At 38.1% G+C, this 16,624-nt stretch overlaps 1 protein-coding gene across 12 annotated transcripts in view; it reads right to left on the bottom strand.

Annotated features, from left to right (window-relative positions):
- NSD3 (nuclear receptor binding SET domain protein 3) overlaps positions 1-16,624 on the bottom strand; it is a 126,542-nt gene that overhangs the window by 54,518 nt on the left and 55,400 nt on the right. For 10 of the 12 annotated variants that reach the window (XR_002339361.1, XM_021075908.1, XM_013984071.2 and 7 more), the window contains exons 2-5: positions 14,793-15,511; positions 7,596-7,667; positions 6,707-6,869; positions 701-855 (exon numbers count right to left, since the gene is read on the bottom strand). Coding sequence is in view for 11 of the 12 variants with exons in the window: in XM_021075908.1 (XP_020931567.1) it covers positions 701-855; positions 6,707-6,869; positions 7,596-7,667; positions 14,793-15,467 (1,065 nt within the window). In the remaining variant the exon portion in view is untranslated. Of the gene's footprint in view, positions 1-700; positions 856-6,706; positions 6,870-7,595; positions 7,668-14,792; positions 15,514-16,624 lie in introns of those variants that run through there. The other 2 variants (XM_021075912.1, XM_021075914.1) reach the window with 2 other exon arrangements.

Below are 16,624 nucleotides of genomic sequence, written 5' to 3'. Positions count from 1 at the left end.
TGGTTCCATCACTGGGGTGACCCTGGTGGAACCAGCTACTTGGGCTTTCTGTGCCTCAACTACTTCATCAGTAGAAACAGGAATACTGGTATCTATCTAACTGATGTTATGACAATTAAATGGATTTATATACATGTATAATGCTTAAAACAGAGCCTCACAGTAAGCGCTCACTAAATTTTTAAAACTTTCATGAAATAATTTTGCTAAATAAGAATAAAAGGGAGATAGGGAAAGATGCTGAAATAGGAAAAAGAATAAAAATCCCTGACAAAATCCACATTTCACTCACATCTACTAGACAAGGCACATTTGAATTTAATTCAAAAGAGAATCTAAAGTTGTGTTGCGAAGATAAAGTTTTCTCTCTTTTTTTTTCCTTTTTGCTTTTATAGGGCCCACGTATATGGAAGTTCCCAGGCTGGGGTTGAATCGGAGCTGTAGCCTCTGGCCTATGGCCTATGCCACAGCCACAGCTGAGCCATGACAGAAACTCCACAGATAAAGTTTTCAATGGTGTTTTAGCATTGTTTATATGACATATAAAGCTTATTAACACATTTATAATAAATTATTAAAATTGCACTTAGAGGAGTAAAATTAATCATTCTGTCTGGATTCAAGTATGAAAAGCTCTCCTAAATTATTAAGACCTTTAAAATCCACATTCAGTTGACAATGTCGATACGTTGCTGGTTACCTTCTGTTTCTCAGAGTGATTGCTGGCTTGTCTGGTCGCCTCAGCCAGGAGCTCCTCATACTGTTTATGACCTTTATACTCTCGGACCCGCTTCTCATGAACCCACGCCCTCTCTGGCTGGTTGCTAAAAAATTGGACGTGATATTCCCGGGCACCTGGAAGTAAAAGTTCTTATTAACCATTTCAGAACATAAGCATCCACATGTATTTTGTCAAAAATGTGGACCTAAGCTAGATTCTCGAGTATTAACTCCTGTTCAAACCTGTAATTTTTGGATTGTCCAAAGATGCAATCTAGCACCTGCTGATGACACAACTAGTAGTTACTATAAAAATCATCCCAAATGATTAAAATTAGTACAGCAAGTTTTAGGAGGAAAAAAATGAGGAATTCTGCTAATTATCATATTTGTGACCTTGGTTATACAATTTATTTTTTACTGGCCTCAAACCTTTTTACAAACAAATCATAAATAATTTTTCCTTCAAAAAATACATAGCACATTTTCTTGGACTTTTAAAAGCCCTGTTTAAAAGTCAAACCGCTCTTCTAGTGACATAAAAGGGAGGGAGGAGGAGAGGCTGAGAGCCTGTGAGGGCAAAGCTGGCTTCAGAGTAATACTAAGACCTTGTCTTTTTCACTATGTGGTCATCTGCACAACACTGCATGAGCGGTGGCGGGTAAGACAGCTGGCATCCTAGTGCAAATATAGGTGACACCAAGCTATGCTGGTCCTGTATCCTTCATAGCCAAATACTGGCCACTAATGGGAAAAAGGCCAGTTTTACTTAAGATCCTTGATGAAACAGTAAGAATGATTAATTTCACTAAATCCTTTGAACACATCTTTCTAATATCCTATGTGATGAAACAGGAAGTGTGCATAAAGCACTTCTGGGTACGTGAGGAAAGTACTTTTGAGACTGTTTGAGCTGCGAGGTGAACTGGCCACTTTTTCATGGAACATCATTTTTACTTGAAAGAATGACTGACAGAAAAACTATGGTTATCTGAACTTGAGAATTTGACAGATATTTCCTCAAAAACGAACAATGAAGTTTATCATTTCAAGGAAAACTGACAGTATGCGTTGCCAATAATAAAATTTAATCTTTCAAGAAAAATTAGAATATTGGAAAATTAGTATCTGCCCCATGAGTCTTCCAACTTTCCAGTAATCAAAGAATTTTCTGATGAAATACGTGTTGACATTAATAGATATGACTTTTTAAAATATATATAAAGGAACGTGTCAACATTTGGAAGATATGAGTGCTTTTTTTTTTTTTTTTTTTTTTTTTTCGGTTGGGGCAAGGAATAGCCAATTTATTAAAAAAGCCAGCAGACCAAGAAAATGGTAGACTTGTGTTGCAAAGAGCCATCTTGCCTGAGTTGGAATACAGGCTTCTTTTATACTAAAAGGGGAGAGAGATGCAATATTTTTTTAAATGGCCATTGTATGATGGATGTTACAAAATCATGAAAGGTAAATAATCCATTCAAAGTGCAAGACATAATCAGTGGATTTTACTGCAACAAAGTGCCAAAAAAACTGATTGGCAGAATTTCAGATTCCGCATTGCAACTAACCCATCACCTGCTGAGTTTTGGTGTGATATCAAAGAAATATATCCACAATTATCTAAAAAGCCAACTATACACCTGTGTGAGACCAGATTATTTTCTTTTTTTTAAAAAACAACAAACCATAACAGACTGAAGCAGATATGAGAAACCAGGGTCTTCACCTAAGCCAGACATTAAAGAGATTTACAAAAATGTAAAAATATCATTCTTCTCAATTTTTTGGTTTGAGAAAATATTTCACAAAAACATAATAATATAACATACAGTAGGTTATTTTTAATGAAGTAAATATTTTAAGATTTTCTCAGCTTAAGTTGCTACACTAAATAAACAGTAATAGATATAACCCATGTAAACAAAAGCCTCCAACTTTAAGAGTAAAAAGGGTACTAGGACCAAAACATCTGAGAACTGTGGCTCTATAGTTGTGCTACTCTGAGAATGTGGTCCCTGGGGCAAGCCCGTCTATGACAAAATAAGCAGAGACATTAAGTGAGCATTTAGAAACTATGATAATTTGACACTGCATGACATCTAGGCCCATGATCAGGGACCCTGTACTGTGTTTTAATTTTTTTTTTTTTTAAGAGGGGGAAGCCTTTCATTTTTCTAGTAGTTAATTTTTATTGTATTTTACAGAAGTATTGATCCATGGTGGACTGGAAATTTTTTTAAAAATAGCAAAAAACTGGTCTTTTACCAACTATAGTTTGAACAACACTGCTTTATAGAGTCTCAGGTCAACAGAGAAATGTAGAAACTGGTCCTCTTGAGGAATCCAAGATAATTCAGGTAGGGAGAAAGGGATAAGCAGATCCTGACAGAAAGCGTACAAGCTTAAACTGAACTTTGTTATCTGAAATGGATTCTATCTTGGATTTGAAATTTTTAAATTTTACTAGACATTAATGGAAGATTATTTAAGGAGTTATTTTTAAACCAAATTAAAAGTTCACATGTAAAATAGCCTACAATAAGAGAGAAACACATTCAACTTGGTTTTCCATATCATCTAATTTGAGAAAAGCCAAGAACAAATTAGGAATCCCTGTTGTGGCTCAGTGGTAATGAACCCAACTAGTATCCATGAGGATGTGGGTTCAATCCCTGGCCTAGATCAGTGGTTTAAGAATTGGGCACTGTTGGTGTAGGTTGCAGATGCTGCTGCTTGGATCCTCCGTTGCTATGGCTGTGGCGTAGGCTGGCAGTTGCAACTCCAATTCAACCCCTAGCCTGGGAACTTCCATATGCTGCAAGTACAGCCCTATAAAAGCAAAAAGAAAAAGATAGACAAGGTACTGACACAAAGGCCACAACACAGAACCTCTAAACATTACATCATGTGAATGAAAAAAGCCAGACACAAAAGGCCACATATTACTATATGAATGAAAATAGTATGAAATGTCCAGAAAAGACAAATCTACAGAGACAGAAAGTAGCCAGTGGCTGCTTAGGGCTGGTGGTGGGGAGGGACTGCTAATAGGTGTGGGATTTCCTTTTTGGGTTGATAAAAAAGTTGTAAAATTAGATTGTGGTGATAGCCACACAACTCTGTAAATACTAAACATCACTGAATTGCACACTTTAAAGAGTGAATTCTATGGTATTCGTATCTCAGGAAGGCCATTATTATAAAAACTATTGCAGAAGAGGAAAAATAGAAAATATTATCAGAATGTACATTTCTCAAACCTAACTTCTCAGATTTCAATTCCCTCAACAATACAAAGTGGGAGACTGCCTAGGAGGTACCAGACCAGATGAGATTAACTCATAAAACTAAGTTGAAAAGCTTCTCTTGAAATACAGGGTGAGGCATACACTGTGCTTTCCTTTGTATCCCATAAAAAAAGCTGACACTAGTGTTTTCATAAAGTAATTAAATGTGAAATTCTTTACATAATCTCCAAAGGCTGCTCTTTTTGTCTTCTTTTTCAGGGCCACACCCACAGCGTATGAAGGTTCCCAGGCTAGGGGTCAAATCAGAGCTATACTAGTCAGCCAACACCACAGCTCACAGCAATGCCCGATCCTTAACGGACTGAGGCCAGGAATCGAACCTGAGTCCTCATGGATACTAGTCCGATTCATTTCCACTGAGCCATGATGGGAACTCCCTTAAAAGGCTGCTTTTCTAAGGCAAGAGAACTTAAGAGCCACACCTCTCAGAGGATGAGGACGTGACAACCTAGAGAGGTCTGGGGCCAGGCAGGGACACGTGTTGTTTTATCTAAGGAGGTTTGTCCCTCTTGGGAAACCCCTGTGCCTCTTCTCCCATTCAAAGAATCATAGATTGTTCAATAGGCAAGGTACTCCAGAGATTAACAGTGCAACACCTTGCAACACCCTTACTATATAGATGGAACCCAGACTGCCTCCCACAACCTCTATAAATTATGAGTAGGAGATTCCATTACTGTCCCTTTATTTTACAGTAGTGGTTTGTTTGTTTGTTTTGTCTTTTTAGGGCCTCACTCGCAGCATATGGCAGTTCCCAGGCTAGGGATCCAATTGGAGCTGTAGCTGCTGGCCTATGCCACAGCCACAGCAATGTGGGATCCAAGCCGCATCTGCAGCCTACACCACAGCTTACAGCAACACCGGATCCTTAACCCACAGAGTGAGGCCAGGGATGGAACCTGAGTCCTCATGGATGCTAGTCGGGTTTGTTAACCACTGAGCCAAGATGGGAACTCCTACAGTAGTGTTTAAGGGAAGAATTTGTGGAATAAGATTTCTTTGAAATCTTATTGATTTGAAACACAAGGATAATAATAATAATTCCTACTGTACAGTGTTGCTGCTATGAAGACTACATAAAAAAACATATAAGGGAATTGTTTAACACTGTGCCTTGCACAAAAGTGGATATTCAGCAATTCAATGTAGTATTTTTTTTTGAATTTCTGCCCCATAGATGCTTCCAGTCACCCCAACTTTTATTTTATTATTATTTTTTGTCTTTTTGCCATTTCTTGGGCCGCTCCTGCGGCATATGGAGGTTCCCAGGCTATGGGTCCAATCGGAGCTGTAGCCGCTGGCCTACGCCAGAGCCACAGCAACTCAGGATCCGAGCCACTTCTGCAACCTACACCACAACTCAGAGCAATGCCAGATCCTTAACCCACTGAGCAAGGCCAGGGACTGAACCCGTAACCTCATGGTTTCTAGTTGGATACGTTAACCACTGAGCCACGATGGGAACTCCCAGTCACCCCAACATTTAATCAGCAGGTTACAGTGAGAAGACCACTGCCTTCTTGACCAGGATGGACTCCTTACTGTGTATAGCACAAGAGTTACAAATATGGCAATCTCATCACAAATCTGACTTGCCATTCATTTTTTTTCTCCTCTTAAAAGTGAACAGAGGAATTCCGGTCATGGCACAGAGGAAACAAATCCGATTGCAGATGTGGCTGGGATCCTGCGTTGCTGTGGCTTTGGCGTGGGATGGCAGCTGTAGCTCCAATTAGACCCCTAGCCTGGGAACCTCCATATGCCAAGATACCCTCTGAGTGGGTTATGGATCTGGCAATGCTGTGAGCTGTGGTGTAGATCACAGACTCGGCTCAGATCTGGAGTTGCTGTGGCTCTGGCATAGGCCAGAGGCTACAGCTCCGATTGGACCTCTAGCCTGGGAAGTCCATATGCTGCAGGTGCGGCCCTAAAAAGAGAAGAAAAAAAGTGAGTTTACAAGCAAATATCCAGAAATGTCCAACTCAAATCTTCCTCTGGATACTAAGCAAGTCTATTATTCCAAATGCTAGACTCTCAGGAATCTAATCTGCATGTTTTGGTCAAACCTAAGGCAAGGAGTAAAGTTAGAACACATGCTTTCTTAATATTTATTAACATTCCTACGGTAGGATTCTATGCCATGTAGCTAGCTTCAATCTATGTCACAGTGAATTTATAAGGATGTCCCTGTGAATTTACAGATTCAAAAACGGAGTGAAGGAGGAAAAAAAGCATCTTAAAAAATTTATCTGGGTGAAAAGCACTTGTCTGAGTAAAAAATTACTACCCATTTGAGTCAAAGATAAAATAAAAATGTTCAAAGAAAGCTTGGCCCAAATGCCTATTAAGCTCATATAATAAGACATCTTATCATCTGCTTTCTTTTAGAATTCATATGAGAGGTCAGATTAAGGTTTTTTTAAAAAAAGAAGTGTGAAAGAAATTATAAAACACAGAGTGTTAGAAGGAAAAACAAGGACTATTGTCAGTGTAGAGGCTCTTTGCCAGTCAAGATGACCATAATTATTTCCTGGTTTATTAAAAACTGATATAGACATGTGTTTTTGCTGTCAGATTTTATTACCATGTATGTATTCTTATATTCATAAACAACATTTAATATTCACTTTTTAACCCCAACTTTTTACTTCATATCTATTTATGCCTTTTCTTACCTCTTGTGTTAATTTTGGTGTGGACCTCCAGCTGGGGGTCACTTGAAACCATACAAGGCCACCAAGGATAGGTTCCCACCTTAGACCAAACAAGATCGCCAACCTGGAACTTAACACCAGTGGACGCTTCTGTCGTTGGAACAGAAGATAATACTGGCTGAACCTACAGGAAAAGGTCATAAAAAACATCAACAGAAAAAATTTTTTTAAACTATGTACAAATACATCCAACATGCTAACCAGGGAAAATTTCTCTTCAATCATACTTTCCTCTGATGCCAGTTATTCATCTCTAGCAAAGGGGGAAGAAGAGAGGGTAATAATTAATAAACTTCACTCCAAATATTGAAAATAGGATTGATGGTGTCTGTTGCCAAATTACCGATAAGGCATCTTGAGAATTCACATCTATTAAAAAGTGGTAGTAGTTTTAAAAAGGAAAATAATTCGCTAAGAAACAGCCACCTTTTTTTTTTGGTTTTGTTAGGGCCATGCCCTCGGCATACGAAGGTTCCCAGGCTAGGGGTCCAATTGGAGCTGTAGCTGCCGGCCTACGCCATAGCCACAGCAACACCAGATCCATGCCGTGTCTGCTACCTATACCACAGCTCACGGCAACATCAGATCCTTAAACCACTGATGGAGGCCAGGGATCGAACCCGCAACCTCATGGTTCCTAGTCAGATTTGTTTCCGCTGCACCACAATGGGAACTCCAAGCAACATCTACCTCTTAAACAGATTTATTTCCAAAATTTATTTCATTATAACTTCTGAAATGAGGAAGAACAGAACTGTAATAACACATGTTAGGTGTGCTGCAGCTTCATCACTCCACTTCACCTTCTTGAGGCGTGTATGGCTGGACAGTATTCACTAACGTGACTCACCGGGGGCTCCTCTTTCAGTGCTGGGTCTTCCCGTGGTTTTTCTGATACAGTGTCAACCCTCTCATTTGGTCTCTAGGTGAAAAGAATGAAATGGCAGCAAACCACAGAACAATGACATACACAAGGAGCATCAAGACAACTAAATAGCAAAGAGAATAAAGGGCATTATTAACTGAATTATGTAAGGAGTAAGAATAAAATTTATGCAGCACTGATGCTGTGTCTGAACATTCATTTTCCACCCTAGACCACAGCTATACCTCCCATTTCTTACTTTATCACTTCTAACACTTAATTTATCAGAGTGCAGAAAAATAGGCACTCTCTGATTACTAGTAAGATGTAACTGGGAATTCTTCCGAAGGGCAATTAGGCAATATGTATGAAAAGCCTTAAATGGTTTGACTCTGACCTAGCATATTCACTTCTAAAAATAGATATTGAGGAGTTCCCGTGTGGCTCAGTGTGTTAAGGATCCAGTGCTGTCCTCAAAGTGGCTCAGGTCACAGCTATGGCGAAAGTTCAGTCCCTGGCCTGGAAACTTCTGCATGCTGTGGGTGTAGCCAAAAAAAAAAAATAATAACATATATATATATATAAATGTATACACACACACACACTGATACATATATATACACACAAATGCATACACACAAAGGTGTGCACACCAGTACTATTACAAGAGCAAATGGTAGAATTAGACTTTAGATGTGCAAAAGTGTATAGTAAGATTCCAATCTTGGAAAAGTAATTTTTTCTGTGTACAGAGAAAAATACTAGAAGTATACCACCAGGTGATAGAATAAGTGATTTTTTGGATGTGTTTTTCTATATTTATCAAATTGTCTATAATAAACATCTCTTTTATAATAGTAATAAACACTTATTTTCTAGTCTTAAAACCCATGAACATATTATTTAATAATTAATTTCCACAAATCCTGTGGGAAGATAATCTGGAAGTAGCTATCAAAATCCAAAATACATACAGTCTTCAATTTAGCAATTATATCTTAGGAACCTATCCTATAGAAATACACAAAATGAGAAAAATCTAAGCAGAAGGATGGTAGCTACAGTATTACTTCATGTCAGTAATCCACATCTATCAGCATCTTCCTACTTTCTATTTAAAAATAGTCTGTGTACACCTTGAAAAAACTTGATACACTGAATACCAGCTTGAGAAGAGTAGTTATCTTTGAGGAAGGGGATTAAGGAAATGGTGAGGGAAGGTCTATACTTGCATATTATTTGCATTTTCTGTGAAAAGCAACTTACTTCTGTAATCTAAAAGGTTTATTTATTCATTTATTTACTTTTGTCTTTTTGCCATTTCTTGGGCTGCTCCTTCGGCATATGGAGGTTCCCAGGCTTAGGGGTCCAATCAGAGCTATAGCCACCAGCCTACCACAGCCACAGCAACGCAGGATCTGAGCCTCTTCTGCAACCTACACCACAGCTCACAGCAACGCCGGATCCTTAACCCATTGAGCAAGGCCAGGGATTGAACCTGCAACCTCATGGTTCCTAGTCGGATTCATTAACCACTGAGCCACGATGGGAACTCCAGTAATCTAAAGGTTTAAATCTCTTTTTTCACTTTTCTAAGAAGAGAATTTAATTTAGAAAGTTAAAAATTTAAAAAGAGGGATATATCCATTAACTTAGGTCCAACCCCACTTTAAAAATATGGCTAAGAAAAAACAATATGTCTAATTCTAGAAGTTACTTAAAATGCTCATTCAAGACATTTAAGACACTGCTATAAAATCGAAGTTCAAGACATTTAAGACACTGCTATAAAATCGAAGTTCTATTAAATAAAAGAAACTGTTAGGAAATGATAAGCCAAACCCCAAGGACAATCCTATGACTTTTCAGGCCCTGTTCTAGAAGCTGAGTATAGGAGGTGAAACAGACAAATGCCATCCCTGACCTCCAGGGGCTTGTAGCTGGGTAGGATAGACATTAAGCAAACACAAACACACACTCATACAACATACATGTATGAAGAGAAATAATGGTGTTTGTGCGTACATAGTTTTAGGTAAGAAGATCAGAAAAGGCCTGAGAAGGCATAATCTGAAGTTAGTCTAGTAAAAAGTGGGGGAAAGAACATTCCAGAGAGGAGTGACATGTGTGAAGTCCCTGAGGTTAAGCCAAGGTAGAAACTTCAAGAAGGCCATCACAAGGGATTAAACTGCCCTGCAGAAAGGGTGGCTACAAGATGAGAGAGAGAGGAGGCCACATCACCAGGCTTTGTAAGTCACGTTCAAAGGTTTGAAGTGCAATAAAAGCCTCTGAGGAGGATTAGGTAGAGAAGTAACACATGCCAATTTATGTTTTAAAAAGATGTTAGCTGTTATGTGAAGAATATTTTGGAAGGGAGCAAGAGGGGAAGCAGAATGTTTAATTTGGAGGCTCCTGAAAATACCGGAAATAGCCCAGGTGAAAGAAGGTAGTGGCAGCTTGTGGGTGGGCACAAAATTAGCTCCATCAGATGTGTCCATGGTGACACCATGACTATCTAATCCAAGAGGACACACTCACTGAGCAAGGAGAGAAAAATCTGTGTTCACAGGAGAATTTTTCCCCTGATCACTGGTATAACAAGGCAGTTTAAAAATACTGTCCACATTTGCATAGGCCTGTTCAGCAGCTTCATTTCAGTCCCCAGATGTAGCCTAAGCCTTCACCTCAGCTTCTCATTCTCAGGCTATAGCAGGCAGACAGGGCCACCTGGGGAAGCACGTGTGTGGCCAAGAAAGCAAGTTCTCCTCTGCACAGCCAATCTTCAGGAAGTCTGGATGTTAGGGTTCTCTATCACTCTGAGGGCAGCAGATGGATAAGGAGTGAGTAAGCTTTGCCAAACAACAGAATCCTACTATTGTTAAGAACTGGTTTGAAGCCCATTAACATTTTTCCCCTTCTGGATTAAAGACAAGATTTCCTTCAAAACCTTTTTATTATTCAAATGTCTTCTCTCTCTCTCTCTTTTTTTTTTTTTCCCCTTTTTTCTTTTTTTAGGGCCGCACCCGAGGCATATAGAGGTTCCCAGGCTAGGGGTCCAGTCAGAGCCCTAGCCGCCAGCCTGTGCCAGAGCCACAGCAACACAGGATCCGAGCCGCACTCTTTTTTGATTTTTGTTGTTTGTACCAGATTGTTCGAATTTCCTTCAGGCTGGCTTGAAACACTGTTAAAATCACTTTCAAAGAGCTGAATTTTCTTACAAAGTCATTGTAAAAGGAAAGAAATGGCAAGGGAGAAAAAGAAGCCCAAGAAGATTTATTCTAAGCTTTCAAGACTACATAAATTAAAAAAAGGAAAAAGAAGTCAAATAAGGATGCTGTAATGATAGAAAGGGAATATACACTGTAAAATGTGCTAATGTTTGAGCAAAACAAATATCTAGCAGGCATTTAGAGATCTATTTTAGAGGTTTGAGCTCAAAAGAAAGGTTGAGAGAAAGAGAGCAGAGTATAACAAATAGTTAAGAAGGGATGTTTTTAAGAAAAAATGGTCAATGAAAGTCAAATGCTTAGGAATTAAGAAAAAAGGAGAAGTCAGAAATTGCCAAGAGATAAAATACTGCTAGGTATAAAATCCATTTTTTCCCAGTTGTTCAAAGGATAGATAAGCTTAAAAAAGATTAAAATCAAGTAGGGACAGAAGATATGCTTTTTGGTACTGAGAGTGTTGTTTTAGGAAGAGAAAGCATCAGAAAAAAAATGATAGTGAGTTAGCTCTTCATACTGTTCGAGTCGCCTTAATTTTAAATTAAGGATTCAGGAATATATATATCACGTTATATTTTTAGTTGACTTCACGTGAAAAGACTTTGCAGTAAAGCATCATAAGAAGTTTCTTAAATGGGTAGAAAAAATATTGAGAGCACCTAAAATAAAATTACATTGCTCTAAATATTTCTTCTAAAAATTTTGATCTAGTACTTTTATTAAAACCCTAGAGATTTATTAAGATGAATAATATGCATCAAATCTGGCAGAATTCCAAATCCTTAAGAGTTTTCAAAGTATTAAGCAATATCACATTCTCTGAAAGAACCAAAAGTTTATATCAACATTTAAGGTGGAAAGAAATTGTAAAAGCAGTAAATTGTTCATGTGTTTTTCTTTTACTTTCTGAATAATGCATATGAACCATCTCTACAAATTTTAAGACCAAACACTCTGAGGCTGGGAACTAAATATAACCTCTAACTTAGTGCTACCAAAGCACGTATTTGACTTCTGATCAGTGAAAATGGCAAGCTAAGAGTTAATGAGACTGGTCTTAGTGGATAAGCCCACAGAGGTGCTGGTGGAAGAGCTTTGTCTTTACAGGGCCTACACTCACATGCCTGAGGCATTACACCTGACAAGGAGGAAGAACTGCAGAAACATTTCCACATGTTTCTAATTTGGTGGGAGAAAAAAACAGCTAAAGTAGCTTTACAAAATACACAATTTCAGTAGTGATCTCAGGTCTCCTGCTGCTGAGATGTTTGGACACATTTTCATTGTTGAGATGATAACACTTGGGTTGTTCCAAGTAACAGCAGCCCTTTAGAGGGCTAAACAGCTCAGAATTGGGAGAAAAGACTTATAGATCAAATACTGAGAAAAAAGAAAAAAGGAGTAATTGAAATCCTGAAGTGTACTATTTTAGATGAGATTGTTTGCTTTACTTGTCTCAAAAAAAAGAACCTCTGAGTAAGCTCTTAAGGAAGAAATATATATATTTGCAAATCCAGCCTGAGGAATCATTTCAGGCACACAGTTGTCATTTTGCTTCCTTCAGGTATCTAGGGGAGAGGAGCTGTCCAGTGGTGTCAGCAGGCTTCTGTGGGCTTCTCCTTCCCATCTCACCCTTTACAATGCTCCACACCAAGGGCGTGGACCCTGGGTGACAACCAGGCGGCACGAGGATATCAAAAATTCAAACACTTAAAAACAAGTGTTCTGAAGGAAGCAAAAGAGATGTTGTTCAAGTTAAGGAAACCCCATTCAAAACATACATGGTTACAAAACAGGTGGCTCTGTGCACGTCCCTTGTCTGTATGGCTCAGCAGAGGCACGGCACTAATAACAGGCATGGCCCTGGCGGTTCTAGCTTCCAAGTCCACTGTCAGAATGGAGCATAATATTTATGGCACCATCTTAAAAGATAAGCTTAAACTTAAGAGCTTATTACTGCCCCCATGTGTGATAAAAGTTTAATCAAATTCAACTTATAAGAACTTAGCCCCTGACTTTATCTCTTTGAAAGAAAACGGAGGGGGACAGAGAGAAATAAGGAAAAAACCTGGATTTCCCCCCAAAACTCAACTTTAAGGCAATGGTCTTGGTAACATTTACTGCAATCAATGCCACATACCCCATTTATACTTGCAGTCAAACTGATATTCCTTTACTGCACGATACTGTAAGATCTTAATGAAATAAGAAATTATGTGCCACATGATTTACTAAAAAATAAAACAAACTAAAACACTTCAATTACATCTAATCATTCTAATCTCTGGATATAAGAGTTAACTGAAGGTTTAAGTGCTAAAAGGGGGCAGACATAGCAGACATTCAACAAAGACAGGACTGGCTTTAAAATCTCATTGACATTTTTTATCAAAAAAGGCAAAAAGTCTAGCCTAGTAAGTATATTCTCCCAGTTGCCAGATTCTCTAGAGCAAAAGCAAGACAGGCCAGCAAAATGGTTTTCAGGAACTAAGCTAAAACCAAATTCAGGCATTATGCATCTGTGTGTTGCCCAAGGGTCACAGTGTAGCACTTATCTTTCCACTGCAGGCCCATGAAATAAATGCTACAGTGGAAGCATTTGGAGTGCAAAAAGTTAACTTCCCTCCTTCCACTGATTCATTCACTTAATAAACAGATAAGATACTATGTGAGCTAAGTTCTGAGGGGGGCTCTTAATAAGTGACATAAGAAATTCAAAGGCATTTCAAGAAACCACTTAGTTTCAAAGCCTATTTTACAGATGCAGAACTAAGTGGAATTGCCAGTATCCCTGAGTACCCTTTATCTTCTCACCCAGGTTTTTTCTTCAAAACACTTACCAGTATCTGAGCTTATATATATTTACCTATGTGTGTATCTTCTGGCCCCTTTTACTAGAATATAAACACCCCGAAAGCAGGCCCCTTTACTTTTCATTCATTGCCCTAGTTTCAATTCTTAGAAAAGTATCTAGCACACATTAGTCAATTGATATTTGTTAAATGAATTTAAAAAATATATATATAGAAAAACGAGAACAAATTGAAATAATCACACTGAGATTTGTGAGAGCCTAGAACCAATGTGACCTTTACTCCAGAAAAAGATCACATTTGAGTTGTATGAAGTACTAGAACCCAGCTACCAAGGAAAAAGTGGGTTGGTAAGATGTAAACATTTCTTTGAACAGAAACTAACTAACTTATTTAGACATACCAGATATAACAGCATACAACTGTCACAAAATAAATATATACCCATTTCCTCTCAAATCAATGTCTGGGAACATCTTCAGTTCACACCACATATTAGAATACTAACTAAAAACTCTTCATTCAGGCTAGAATTGATTTGTTACATACTTCTTCCTATTACTACTAAGAAAATCAGTGCTGAAAACTCAGATGTTAAAAAAAATTCAGTAGCATGCATCTTAAGTTAGCAATAAAGGTTGGCTTTTATAAAACTCTATCTGAAGTTTTAATGAATACATATGAATACTAACTCTGATTTTAATAAAAAAGACTCCCTTTATTGACTTCAGGTTATTTTAGAGTGAACGTACTAGGAATGAGCATTAAATCTAAGCAATACTGGCAAAAGTTTGTCTAGAACGATGGAAAACCAGTATCATTAACCACCTCTCTCTTTCATCTTCAGAAACCCAGGAGTTCATTACAAGCAAAATTAAGTGAGGCAATTTAAACAAAGAAACATAACAAGCAGACTTTTAGTGTCACATGTTTTAAAAATATTTCTTTACTCTATTGTTGTCCATCCATTTATTCAACAAATATTTACTCAGCACCAATCATTGTATCTTAACCTCCTTGCTAAGGTTTAGAAGAAGTTATCAGAAATACTTATATTTGAAGAGACTAAAAACTAAAAAAGATCTCTTAGACTTCCAGTAAGTGTGAAGTATTACAAAATTTTTCAAAAAGATGTTTCAACTTACACTTTGTTCCTCTGGTTCTAATTTGGGAATTTTGTGTGACTTGCGCTCTTCAGATCTAGATGAGTCATGCTTGTTGCTTTTTTTCCTCTTTTCTTTTCTGCTTTCATGCTTTGACTTTGTGTGCTCACTTGCCTGTACTTCATTTAAAAGGTCTCCACAAAGGGAAGACTCAAACAATTCCCTGCCATTCTGGATAGTTTTGGTTATTTTTAGTTTAATTTCAGGTGAGCCAGTCTTCTTTGGAATCACAGTCTGTGGTACCGAAGGAGGAGGAGGTGGCTGTGGAGGAGAAGATTTTTCCAGAATTTCATGTGGTCTTGTGTTGGGAATTTCTGAATGGTAATAGTCAGTGGGGCTAAAGTTTCTAACTGCACCAAAGCCATTGGCTGACCCATTGGGATACTGATTATATGACTGGTATTTGGTCTGAGTTTCGTACATGCTGATTGATGGTGGATAGCCATTTGTGAGTGGAGGAAGATCTTCTGTTGTAGGTGGGTACTGAAAGCCTTGCTGCAAGGTAGCTTCGTATGGTGTCTGGCCACCATCTTCAACAATGTCACTGTTGTTGTCAAAGGCATCCTCCTGACGGATGTTGGCGGAGTCAATGAGTTGAGGTGGTTGCTGAATTGTGTTTCCCATGATCCCTTGCATGAAAGAGAAAGAGAAATCCATTGTTCTGCTCCAGCATCCTTAACTTTCCCTTTCTCTCATCGGGCCTAAAGTTTTAAAAGAGGAGATTAAAAGTTCTTAGTTAATATCCTCAAAGGCTAGAGGCTAATTACTTGCAAAAGGATTGAAATAAAATATTATGAATCCAATTTTCATAGCCAGATAATGCACAAACACTAAGTATTTTTAAAACAGGTAGCCAATATATAATTCTGACACAAATACCTTTTATCTTAAATGCTTATCTGTTTGAAACTAAATTACTTTCACAATAACTTTAGTAACAAAATTTTGTCCTCTTTGCAAACATGCAATAGTTTTGACATTCCTGTTTCCCAAGCTGAAGATTATACATCTCAGTTAAAACTAGCAGTTGGAAAATAAGCAGTGTTCTGACACGTATAAATTAGGTTTCATGTAAGCTTCCCCTAAATCATTTGTGTTTTGTCTAGTGGTTCTGTTACTACACAAATAACAAATATTTTAAAAGTAAAAAGGCCAAATTCTCTCCCACTCCATCATTCCCATTCTTCCAGGTCATGTACAACCACTGGAAATTCTTTAGTGGGTATTCTTCCAAATATTTCCCTATATATTTACATACAAAATGTTTAAAATAATTTCTTCTGTAATTTGCTTATTCAACTTAGAAATAAATATCCTAGATTTCTTTCTTTTTCTTTTCTTTTATGGCTGGACCCACAGCATATAGAAGTTCCTGGGCCAGGAATTGAATCCAAGCTGCAGCTGCAACCTACACCATAGCTGGATTCTTTAACCCACTGCCCTGGGCCGGGGATTGAACCTGCACCTCCACAGCAACCCTAGCCATGGCAGTCAGATTCTTAACCCACTGTACCACAGTAGGAACTTCCTAGATATCTTTCTACATCAGCATATATAGACCATTTTCATACATACTTCACTCTTTAAGTGGCTACAGAGTACACAACTGTGGAATCTACCATAACATATTTAACCATTTATATATTGACAATCATTTAGTGGCTCACAACTGTTCAATATTATAAACAGATCTACAGCAAATTTTCTTTTTTTTTTTTTTTTTGGTCTTTTTGCCTTTGCTTGAGCTGCTCCCGTGGCATATGGAGTTTCCCAGGCTAGGGGTTGAATCGGAGCTGCAGTTGCCGGCCTACACC

The sequence above is a fragment of the Sus scrofa genome, chromosome 15 (genome assembly GCF_000003025.6).
Source record: "Sus scrofa isolate TJ Tabasco breed Duroc chromosome 15, Sscrofa11.1, whole genome shotgun sequence".
Taxonomy (NCBI): Eukaryota; Metazoa; Chordata; class Mammalia; order Artiodactyla; family Suidae; genus Sus; species Sus scrofa.
This window is presented reverse-complemented; position numbering and strand designations above follow the sequence as displayed.